Here is a 12,860-nt window from a genome sequence, read left to right as displayed (position 1 = left end):
CACTCCTCCTCCCCTTTCCCCCCTCACTATCTTTTTTAAAGCACTGAAATCCAGGAATATTGAGAATCCATTCCTGCCCTGGTGCCAGCCAAGACTCTGTAATGGCCACTACATCATAATTCCATGTATGTATCCAAGCTCTCAATTCATCACCTTTGTTCCTGATGCTTCTTGCATTAAAGTACACGCACTTTAGCCCTTCTACCTTTACACCCTTTATTCTGCTTCTCTTTCCTCAAAGCCTCTCTATATGTTAGATCTGTCTTTACTCCATGCACTTCTTTCACTGCTCTATCGCTCCGGATCCCATCCCCCTTGCAAATTAGTCTAAACCCTCCCGAACCATGCTAGCAAACCAACCTGCAAGGATATTGCTCCCCCTCGAGTTCAGGTGCAACCTGTCCAATCTGTACAGGTCCCACCTTCCCCAGAAGAGATCCCAATGATCCGTTAGCCATGCATTCAACTGCCATCTCCTCCAATTCTTACCATCACTATCACGTAGCACTGGCAGCAATCCTGAGAATGCCACCCTTGAGGTCCTGTTCTTCAGCCTTCTTCCTAGTTCCCGAAACTCACACTTCAGGACCTCATCCCTCTTCCTGCCTATATCGTTGGTGCCAAGATGTATCACGACTTCTGGTTGATTTCCCTCTCATACCAGGATGTCGTGCACCCGGTCAGAGATATCTCGGACCCTGGCACCCTGGAGGCAACAAACCATGTGGGTGTGCTTCTCACGTCCACAAAATCTCCTGTCTGCTCCCCTGACTATAGAGTCTCCAATGACGACAGCTCTCCTCTTCTCCGTCCCTCCCTTCTGCACCACAGGGTTAGACTCAGTGCCAGAGGCCCTGCCACCGTGGCTCACACCTGGTCAGTCGTCCCCGCCAACAGTATCCAGGACGGTAAACTTTTTATTCAGGGGAATGGCTACAGGGGTGCTCTGCACTACCTGTCTGCTCACCTTCGCTTTCCCCCCTCTAACTGTCACCCAACGACCTGCTTCTGGCAGCCAAGGTATGACTACCTCCCTGTAGCTCTCAGCTATGACTGCCTCATTCTCCCTTACGAGTCGAAGGTCATCTAGCTGCTGCTCCAGATTCCGTACATGGTCTTCCAGATCGTCCAGCCGTATGCACTTCTGGCAGATGTGACTCTGTGTGAGAGGGGCATTCCCCCAAGACTGGCACACCTCACATGAGAGGCACATCACCGTCTCAGGAGGCATTGTAAAGCCTAACTGGGAGCAAGCTTGTCCTCCGCCTCTTCTCGTCGAAGCCTCTCAAGTCAAAGCCTCAAAGCTCCACTCCTTCTTTGGCCCACCCACTCACTGGCCGCTTTCCACAGGCCGCTCTGCTTGGGCTACCCCTCTATTTATTTGTTTGAGCTGTTCAAATTGCTTGGTCACCTGACCTCGATTGCCCAATCAGCTGCTTTCTGAATCATGAATCATGAATAGTTTGCTCAGCTTTTCATATTTTTCCCTATTTCACCTTATTTTATTAATATGTGGAAATAATTACTCAATTCCCTCGAGTTCCAATGCCGTTGGAGTTGTTAGTTTGATGCAACCACCCCTCTCCACCAAGGGTATAAACATACATACTACCTCAATGAAAGTAAGTGTGCTTCTGAGCATGGTCTGTGGCTCTGTGCGCAGAAGAATTCAGCAATGTAGGTAAAATAGTAATTTCCCTTGAAGATTTTCAGCAAAGTACAGGGTCCAGAAGTGGTAGAAATGAGACTTGTCCACTCTCTGTTGGTCAACCTTTTAAGCTATGTTCACCCTCTAAGCCAAAACTACCTGTCTGTTAAGTTTGATTTATCCATTACTTTTGTAGTGGCTGACTGTGCTGTTACTAGCTAAGCATTGTCATTAAAAAACTAGCTCTTATTTTCAGATTCCTTGACTTTGCTCATCCACATCTCAAACTCCTGAATTTAATTCTGCATTATTCACACCATATCTTCAGTATCCAAAACCATAAGCTCCAGAATTCCTTTTCTAAATCTTTCTTTCTCTTTATACTTCTTACTTAAAGACATCAATTGAAAATTTACATTTCACACAAAATGCTGGAGGAACTCAGCAAGTCAGGTAATTGAAACATCTGCAGAGAGCTGTTGTCTTGGTTACTTTACCCAGTTTTACCTTCCAGTTTGACGTGGCGTCAGATTTTGATTGATGGTGCTTCTGCAAAGTACTTTGGTATGTTATAGGTGCAAGATTAATTTTCTTGTTCAAGTAATGCAATCGTATGTTAACAAAAGTATCTCATTGTATAGTTTTACCTTTAGTCTCTCTTTTACAAATTTTATTTTCTATTTGTCAGATGTCATAATAGCCATTATGATGTTATTTACTGTGAATTTACTATCAGATCTTATATTTGTTGCCTTAATTATCTTGATGGCAGATTAAATATCATTAACATTTACATTTGTTATATTGGACTTTTTAATATGAGGAATATTTAAAAATTTGCTTTCAACTATATATGTAATTGCAGTTTTAATAATTTTGTTTGCATTTAAGCTTCATCCATTTGCTCTCAACATTTTCACGTATAGCTTTTCAGTTTAATCATATCCTTCTGTGGTTGGTGGAAGCTAAAGGGCTACATCTACATGTTTTATTTGCTTTAATATATTTATTATTAGGATTTAAAGGTTATTTTTCAGATTTTCTAACTTATCTGAATGTTTTCTATTTGTTGTCCGATTATCTATCCAAAAAAAGGATGTTTACATTAAGAGTCCTTGTAACAGTGAAGGATCTGTGAGTTTCTAAATTTCTTTCTGGACTTCAGAATATCTGTTCCTGTCCTACCTTTTTTTGATTTCTATCTAATTATATGTTTTTTTGCCATGTACACAGCATATTATAAATTTAATGTTGAAATAATTACATACTGTCTTCCAGGTGTTCTGAGAAGCTTAACTAAAATTAAGTAGGATCTAATTAAAGTAATCAATAGATCTCAGGAACTCAAATTTTAATGTGATTGTCAGAAAATGTTGCTGAAAATAACAATGGATTGCAACAGTTAACTAATGAATGGTCATTCAGTTTCTCATTCCTGTTGCAATACTGTAAGTGAAAAAGTAGTGTCACTATCTTGTCTAATTTTTCCTAAACCTAGAAACACCAAATGAAATTAAGTCATACTCTCGGCTCACTAGTACTGATTCGGCTAAATGATTGACAGAATGCAGGTTTTGGTTTGGATTTATTGAATAAGGAACTTTTTAATGGATTATCAGTTTGAGTTCTGCATTGTGCAGAAGCAAGTTTGCATTTGGTCAATACTTAGTGGAAGTCCCCACTCTTCAGAAATGTTGTTAATGGCACCTGGTAGCAGTGAACTTTAAAACAAATTCCTCTATAATTACCAAACATTGGAAATCTTACTAATTAAAATTAATTTGATATACTTATTAGAAAAATTGGATAAATCCCCTTCACTACAAAAACCCTACCTGTGCTGCATATGGCCCAAGTTAATTCTATCTGCATATGTGAAGAGGAAAACATTTAATTCAGAATTAATTTCAGCTAAGGTTTATATGGCAGTGCATCTCCCTCACAAATTTTTACGCTTCAGGATATTTTCTGTTAACTCCTTTGATGAAGCTATTTGGCCTGTATTTCTTAATTTACTTTATAACATGATTCTATGCTGGTGTGCTAATTTTCTTGAGCTACTTACAGCCAATGTATAGCATGAAGCTTTGGATATGCCTTATCTTGCTTGTCATTAAGTGCAATGCATGTTATCGGTACGAAAAAACGTTTGGGTTCGCTAATGAAATGCCAAAATTACCATTATTCATAAAAGTCTTGCACTTGGGTATCTGCTGATAATCTTTCCAAGTTCGTCCTATAATACTGCATGTATCAATTGATTCAATTATAATTAAACCAGTCTATTTTAATAATTCATTTTCTTTAAAAATAGGCGTCATCAATGCTGAGGGCATCCATAGTTCCTACCATGTAAGTCAATGCTTAATGGAGAAGTTCAAATTGAATTTGTACTACTGCATGAACTGTGGTGCTATTTTTATTTCTTACAGATCCAAGATATGGTTTTTAATGTTTACTGCAGTACTCTTTCATTGCTGATCGATTGCTGTGAAACAAGTCTGATTCAGTTATTTGAAAATAAAATATATGGGTGTCTTGTGAGTTTAGCAGTTAGCACAATATTATTACAGTTCAGGGTGTCAAAATTCAATTCTGGCGCATCAGTAAGGAGTTTGTATGTTCACCCTGTGACCATGTGGTTTTGTTCTGAGTGTTCTGGTTCCCTCCCACAGTCCAAAGATATACTGGTTAGTAGGTAAATTGGTCATTTTAAATTGCCCTGAGATTAGGCTAGGGTTAAATAGGCAGGTTCCTGGGTGGTGCAGCTCGTTGAGCCAGAAGGACTCGTTCCATGCTGTATCCCTAAATAAGTAAATAAATAGACCTCTCTGGTATATTATTTGAAACATATTTATCTATCTCATTTTAGGATTAACAAGATGCAAGTTTTTCTTCTCGCTTAAGACTGAGATATGACACTGCTTATTTCCAATTATTGCTTGTTTTAGAATTTATTTAAGGGTAATAAGCAAGATTAACTTAAGAATATTACTTATATTCTTTTAGACCATTAGATGTAGCAGCAGAATTAGGCCATTTGGCCCATCGAGTCTGCTCCACCATTTCAACATGGCTGATCCAATTTTCCTCTCAGCCCCAAACTCCTCCCTTCTCCCCATATCTCTTCATGCCCTGACCAATCAAGAATCTATCAACCTCTGCTTTAAGTACAGATAAAGACTCGGCCTCCTTAGCTGCCTGTGGTAAAGAATCCCACAGATTTGCCACTCTCTGGCCAAAGAAACTCCTCCTCATCTCCATTCTAAAACAATGTCCCTCTGTTCGGAGGCTGTCCGCTTTGGTGTTAGACTCTCCCACCACAGGAAACATCCTCTCCGCATCCACTCTGTTAAGGCCATTCACCGTTCGATAGGTTTCAATGAGGTCACCCCTTATTCTTCTGAATTCTAGTGAATACAGGCCTAGAGCCATCAAACGCTCTGCATATGGCAAGCCATTCAATCCTGGAATCATTTTTGTGAACCTCCTTTGAACCCTCTCCAGTTTCAGCACATCCTTTGGTAGATAAGGGGTACAAAACTGCTCATAATACTCCGAGTGAGGCCTCATCTGTGCTTTATAAAGTTTCAACATTACATCCTTGCTTTTATATTCTAGTCCTCTTGAAATGAATGCTAACATTGCATTTGCCTTCCTCAGCACTGACTCAACCTGCAAATTAACCTTCAGGGAATCCTGCACAGGGATTCCCAAGTCCCATTGCACCTGAGTTTTTTGTAATTTTTCTTCATTTGGAAAATAGTCAGCCCTTTCATTTCTTCTATCAAGTGCATGACCGTGCACTTCTTGACACTAGTCCATCAGTCACTTCTTTGCCCATCTTCCTGATCTAAGTCCTTCTGTAGCCTCTCTGCTTCCTCAAAATTACCTGCCCCTCCACCTATCTTCATGTTATCCGCGAACTTTGCAAAAATGCCATCAATTCCATCAACCAAATCATTGTCATATAACGTAAAAAGAATTGGTCTCAACATAGACCCCTGTGGAATGCCAGAAAAGAATCTTTCTACTCCCACGCTTTGCCTCCTGCCAATCAGCCAATGCTTTATCTATACTAGAACCTTTCCTGTAATATCATGGGCTCATAAACAGCCTCGTGTGGCACATTGTCAAAGGTCTTCTGAAATCCAAGTGCACAACATCAACCTTTGTCTGTCCTGCTTGTTATTTCTTCAAAGAATTCCAACGATTTGTCAGGTACGCTTTTTTTCCCAAGCTGACTATGAACTATTTTATCATGTTGCTCTAAGTACCCTGAGACCTCATCCTTAATAATCAACTCCAACATCTTCCCAACCACTGAGATCAGACTAACTGGCCTATTGTTTCCTCTCTTCTGCCTCTCTGTCTTCTTGGAGTGAGATTTGCAATTTTCCAGTCTTCTGGAACCATTCCAGAATCTGGTGATTCTTGAAGGATCATAACTAATGCCCTCATGGTCTCTTCAGCCACCTCTTTCAGAACCCTGGAGTGTACACCATCTAGTCCAAGTGACTTATCTACCTTCAGACTTTTCAGTTTCACAAGAACTTTCTCTCTGGTTGTGGTACGAGGGGTGATTGATATGTTCGTGGCCGAAGGTAGAAGGAGTCAATTTTAGAAAACCTAGCACATTTATTTTTCAACATAGTCCCCTCCTACATTTACACAGTCCAGCGGTCACGGAGCATACGGATCTTGGACCTCCAGAAAGTGTCCACAGATGGGTGATTGATAAGTTTGTGGCCTAAGGTAGAAGGAGATGAGTTATACAGCTCTCGTTACATGCACATGCAGGACAACTCTTTGAGTGATTATCCAGAAAGTTTGAAGTTAATAACTCATCTCCTTCTACTTTAGGCCACAAACTTATCAATCGCTCCTGATAAGTTATTAACTGATGAGTTATTAACTTCAAACTTTCTGCATAATCACTCAAAGATTTGACCTGCATGTGCATGTAACGAGAGCTGTATAACATCTCCTTCTATCTCAGGCCATGAACCACGAGCTGCTCTAAAAAGCCATCTTGTAGGCACTCTAGAAACTCCCCCTCCTCAAATCCAGCACTAACCTGATTTTCCAATCTACCTCCATATTGAAGTCCCCATGACTATTGTAACATTGCCCTTTTGGCATGCATTTTCTATTTCCTGTTGTAATGCGTAGGTCACATCCTTACTACTGTTTGGGGATTTGTATACAATTCCCAGCAGGGTAATCTTATCCTTGTAGTTCCTTAGCTCTGTCCATAACGATTCAACACCTTCTGACCCAATGTCACCTCTTTCTAATGATTTGATTTCATTTTTTACCAATAGAGCAATGCCACCCCCTTTTGTATTCCTGCCTGTTTTTTCAATATGATGTTTATCCTTAGACATTAAGCTCCCAGCTATAATCTTCATTTAGCCATGATTCAGTGATGCCTACATCATACCTGCCATTCTACAATTGTGCTGCAAGTTCATCTACCTTATTCCATATACAGGTGTCCCCTGTTTTCCTAACGTTCGCTTTACAAAACCTTGCTGTTACGAAAGACCTACATTAGTTACCTATTTTCGCTAACAGAAGGTGTTTTCACTGTTAGGAAAAAAGGCGGCGCGCAGAAAAAGCAGTGCGCGCCCCGAGCAGCCAAGCTCCTCCCCCAGAACTGCATTCTAGCCGGCATTGCTTAAATATGTGCCTGTGAGCAGCCATTAGTAAGATAAGTTCTAAGGTATCGGAAAAGCCTAAAAGAGCTTGTAAGGGTGTTACACTTAGCGTAAAACTAGACATAATTAAACATTTCGATCGTGGTGAACGAAGTAAGTACAAAGTGAGTTTGGCTTGTGGAAGTTGATGAAGATGATGTTGAAGAGGTCTTGGCATCCCATGACCAAGAACTGATAGATGAAGAGCTGATGCAATTGGAAGAGGAAAGGATAACAATCGAAAACGAATGCAGTAGCGAACGGACTGAAAGTGAAGTCGTCCAGGAACTGAACGTGAAGCATGAGATTTTTGCTGCAATAATTGAAGAAAAGTACGACTTTAATTTTCAAAGGGTACGTCGGTTTAGGGCATATTTGCAAGCTGGTTTGAGTGCTTACAAAGAACTGTATGATAGAAAAACGCACGAGGCTAAGCAGTCAAGCATACTGTCATTTTTCAAGCCTTCCACATCAGCCACAGCAGACAACAAACCTCAATCTTCAACATCAAGGCAGGCAGAGATAGAAGAAGATGACCTGCCTGCTCTGATGGAAACAGACGACGATGAGATGACACCCCAGTGACCCACCACCCTAAGCCCCAGGCCATGGACCAATACATTGCCGCGGAGAATTCAGCGGTAGCCAGGACGCACCCAATACATCCTTAAGGAAAAAGCTGATTAATTAGGTGCCGCCCGGCACGTAAATGTCGGCCCAGATCAGAGGCGATTGCCGATTGCCGATCACATTGCCTCTGTTTGCAAACTAGTTACCTCACCTTCAGCACTACTATCCGTCTTTCTTACAATACTTCCTTCACTGAAATATACGCAACTCAGGACACTAGTCGTAGCATGTTCAACCTTTTGATTCCTAACTTTGTCTGAGGTCTTATCAACATCTGCCTCCACAACCTCTCCACTAACTGTTCTGGCATTCCGGTTCCCATCCCACTGCAACTCCAGTTTAAACCCTACCGTGCAGCATTAACAAACCTTTATGCTGGGATATTCCAGCAGAAGTGGTAGAGGCAGGTTCGATATTGTCATCTAAAGTAAAATTGGATAGCTATATGGACAGGAAAGGAATGGAGGGTTATGGGCTGAGTGCAGGTCGGTGGAACTAGGTGAGAATAAGTGTTTGGCCCGGACTAGAAGGACCGAGATGGCCTGTTTCCGTGCTGTAATTGTTATATGGTTATATGATATTAATTCCGCTCCTGTTCAGATGCAAACTATCCCCTCTGTACAGGACCCACCTTTCCTAGAAGAGAGTGCAATGATCCAAAAATCTTCTGCCCTCGCTCTGCCCCGAACTCCTCAGCCATGTATTAAACTGTATAATCTTCCTAGTTCTGGCCTTACTGGCACGTGGCACAGGTAGCAATCCTGAGATCACAACCCTGGAGGACCTGCCCTTTAACTTAGCACCAAACCTCCTGAACTCCCAGTGCAGAACCTCGTCACTCATCCTACTCATGTCATTTGTACCTACATGCACCATGACCTCTGGTTGGTCACCTCTCCCACTTAAGAATGCTGAGGCCTTGATCCAAGATATCCCGAACTTTGGCATGTGGGAGGCAACATACCATCCAGGAATCTCATTCTCGCCCACAGAACTCCCTGTCTGTTCCCTTGTCACCACAGCATGCCTCTTCCCCCTCCTTTCCTTCTGAGTTACAGAGGTAGACTCAGTGTTGGAGACCCAACCACTGTAACTTTCCTCTGTCAGGTCATTCTTTCCCCCCCTCCCCCACCCAGATGGTGTCTAAAGTGGTATATCTGTTGTTGAGAGGGATGATCACAGGAGTATCCTGCACTGACTCCTTAACCCTTTTCTTCTTCCGGACTGTCACCCAGTTTTCTGTGTCCTGGGTGTAACTATATGTCCTATTTATCAGAATCAGAATCAGGTTTATTATTATCGGCATGTGTTGTGAAATTTGTTAACTTAGCAGCAGCAGTTTAATAAATAAATAGATATATATATATAAAATAATATAGAAAAAAACAAAATATTAATAATAATAAATAAGTAAATCAATTACAGTATACGTATATTGAATAGATTAAAAATCATGCAAAAAAACCCAGAAATAATATGTATTAAAAAAGTGAGGTAGTGTCCAATGGTTCAATGTCCCTTTAGGAATCAGATGGCAGAGGGAAAGAAGCTGTTCCTGAATCGCTGAGTGTGTGCTTTCAGGCTTCTGTACCTTCTACCTGATGGTAACAGTGAGAAAAGGGCATGCCCTGGGTGCTGGAGGTCCTTAATAATGGATACTGCCTTTCTGAGACACCACTTCCTAAAGATGTCCTGGGTACTTTGTAGGCTAGTACCCAAGATGGAGCTGACTAAATTTACAACCCCCTCAGCCTCTTGAATGATCCGGTGTTCACCCATTTCCAGCTCCAACTCCTTAACGCAGAGTGTTAGAAGCTGCTGCTGGATGCATTTCTCGCAGCTGTAGTCATCAGGGACACTGGAGGTCTCCCTGCCTTCCCAAATCCTGCAAAAGGAGCATTCCGCTGTCCTGCCTGGCACCTCTACTGTCCTAGCTGAGCAGATATAAGAAAGGAAGGCAAAAAACCTAACCTTGAGCTTTTCTTTCCTTTGGTTTCTCTGACTGAAGCCTCCCTTCGTTAAAACCTCAAGATGATGACTATGACTCTGTCCACAAATGATGGCTGCTGTACTTTCCCCTGCCTTCCTTTAATTTGCTCTTAATAATCAATCCCAAATGCTGATTGGTCACTGGTCAAAGATTTTTTTTGCTGTAGCAACCTGCTGCTGCCTGATTGAAGTCCCTCCTCTCAAAACTTCTAATGTCCAGATTGGCTGCCGGTCAAAGCTCTTTAGTTCCACTCCTCAAAGTTTCTTTTTCTTACTTATACTTAGTAAGCACATTAGCTTAGAAATTTAATCATTTTGATACCCTAGAGCAAAATGTGATAATGATTGCTTCAGACTGCTTTGCATTGCTCCGAAAATTTAATCAGGCCCTTCCTAGAGTGATTGATTAACCATTGCACAAGAGATGACATTCTTCACACAGTGCTCGATTTGGAATACTATGAGGATAATGAGACCCAATTCTCCTTGGAATGACCATCGTTGACCATATGCTGGGTTTTAATAATCTACTATTACATTGAGGCTCAAGTAAGTTAGGTGTGGTACAAGGGTAATTGGTTGGCACCCATCACCAAATTTTCTGTCATTTTCCCCTGGCTGTACTCTTTGATGGTCCCATTACTGTGATTTCCCCTACAGCTCTGGTTCTATAGGATTCTGACCATCAATTTTCCCAGTCATTGTCCCCATCCATCTCATGGTCCAGAACCGTTTCCTCAGTCACTTGGTTCTTTTATGTTTGGACCATTACTCCCCCACCACCTTCTTCCTCCCAGCCACATCCCTGATCTTCAGCTGTTTAATGGATTAGTGTTCAAAGCCAACTACTCCTGGTAAAGTCGATCTGTCAGATCTTTGTGGCCCAGGAGACTCTCATATATCACTTCAAATTCCAGTTTCTTAGGCAGACCCTTGTTCTACACATCTCTCCAATCTATTTACCTAGCTTGCCTAGTGGAACTCCTGGTACTGATCCTTAACTAATGACTGTCAGCCTTTCTTCTGCTGTGCACGGCCTCTACTTCTTTCCTGGATCCAATCCCTGTTCAGGTAACACATGCTCAACTACAAACATGTGTGGTGTGCATTCAGTAACATCCAGTTTACTAAAATTTGCAGTGCCAGGCTACAAACAAAACAGTCCTTGGTGCATCACTACAAAAACCATTCAGGTGTATGAGAATTTCAAGACCTTATTCTTTCCCTTCTCAAAGATGCTAGTGAAAGAATTTCTGAAGGAGATTTTGCCCCAGAATCAGAAGGTTGTCAGTCAATGCACCTGAAATGAAAATTCAATTTCTGTCTCCACAACTGCTGCCTGAAACGCTCTGTATATCCAGCATGTTCATTTTTTGTTTTCCAGTATCTTTTTTTTGCCTTTTGAATCAAAATTCAAGTCAATAACTTTTCATTAGTATGAGGAAAAGCTTGAAAGCAATGTAAGTTTTCCATAGCAGAGAGGGGGAAAGAGTGGAGAGAACAAAGGAATTGTTGGTGGCAGTATGAAGGCCGAGAATGAAGAATGACACAAGTGATACCAGTGAGAGGGGGTGGTGAAAGATTGTTAATTGCTGCTGATCTGTCTGGATGAGATGAATGAGAGCAGACGAGAGAGTGGATAAAAAGCAGGAAATGAGAGTTACAAAATACAGCAGATGCTGGAAATACCCAGCAAATAATTCAGTGGGGGAGTGGAAGAACAGTTAACGTTACAGCTTGATGATATTTTTATCAGTACTTATAAAAAACAGCTACTAGTCATTGATAATACCTGAGGGCAATAATGTGCCTTTTGTAGGTAGAAGAAATTAATTTTGTTAGGCATTTAATTAATTCACACAACTTCATGAGACAAAAGCGCTTGTTTCTATGCTGTACTGTTTTACGTTGTATGGGCAAAGAACTAGCAGATAGAGTTTAATCATAGGCACTAGCCTCCCCAGCACTGAGGACACCTTCTAAAGGTCATGCCTCGAAAGTTAGCATCCATTATGTAGGACTCCCATCACCTAGGACATTTCCTCTTCTCATTGCTACAATCAAGAAAGTACAGGAGCCTGAATACAACACACTCAACCTTTCAGGAACAGTTTCTTCCCCTCTGCTATCAAATTTCTGAATGGACAGTGAGACCACGAACACTTCCTCCGTATTTTTTCCATCTCATTTTGCACTTTTTTTTTACAGTATATACTCTATGCATATTGTAATTTATAGATTTTATTACTAATGCAATGCACTGCTGCCATAAAACAACAAATTTCACGACATGTGCCGATGATATTAAACCTGTTCCTGATTCTGATTCTGGAAGATCAGATGCTGTTCCTCAAGCTTGCATTGGATTTACATTGAAGAAATAAAAGAAGAAATTGCTGGGACCTAGACAAAGACTTTTGTATCTTCACTAGCAAAAGCCAAGGACCCAGAGTACTGGAAAGTAGCCAATCTTGTTCCTTTGTTCAAGAAGGGAAAAAGAGATAATCCAAGAAATTATTAGAAGATGAGCCTCACATCAGTGATATGGAAGCTATTGGAAAGGATTCTTAATGATAGACTATGGCAAACTTACTTGTATTTTTTTGAAAGGATGACAATTGTAATTAATAAAAGTAGAGCAGTGGATGTTGTCTACATGGATTTTAGTCAGACAGTTTGCAAGTCCCTCATGGTAAGATAATTCAGAAGGTTAAGGTACATAAGATCCACAGTGACTTGGTAGTTTTAATTCAGGTTTGGCTTGACCATAGAAAATGGTGGGGGTGCAAGGGTGTTTTTCTGGTTGGAAAACTAAGACCATTTATGTTCTGCAGAAATTAGTGCCTGAGCTTTGTGATTTGGATGAAAATGAAGATGGAGGTGTGTTGGTAGGT

The 12,860-nt window shown here is 41.1% G+C and overlaps 1 protein-coding gene across 9 annotated transcripts in view; it reads left to right on the top strand.

The window, feature by feature from the left end:
* The window catches only part of LOC134345281 (lisH domain-containing protein ARMC9), a 150,451-nt gene that overhangs the window by 49,545 nt on the left and 88,046 nt on the right, over nucleotides 1-12,860 (top strand). For 6 of the 9 annotated variants that reach the window (XM_063045701.1, XM_063045702.1, XM_063045707.1 and 3 more), the window contains exons 10-11: nucleotides 2,744-2,782; nucleotides 3,963-4,000. In XM_063045701.1, the coding sequence (XP_062901771.1) occupies nucleotides 2,744-2,782; nucleotides 3,963-4,000 (77 nt within the window). The remainder of the gene's footprint in view (nucleotides 1-2,743; nucleotides 2,783-3,962; nucleotides 4,001-12,860) is intronic. The other 3 variants (XM_063045708.1, XM_063045706.1, XM_063045705.1) reach the window with 1 other exon arrangement.

The sequence above is a fragment of the Mobula hypostoma genome, chromosome 4, assembly GCF_963921235.1.
Source record: "Mobula hypostoma chromosome 4, sMobHyp1.1, whole genome shotgun sequence".
NCBI classification, from domain to species: domain Eukaryota; kingdom Metazoa; phylum Chordata; class Chondrichthyes; order Myliobatiformes; family Myliobatidae; genus Mobula; species Mobula hypostoma.
The sequence above is the reverse complement of the archived record's forward strand: the minus strand, read 5'-3'. Positions and strand labels throughout refer to the sequence as shown.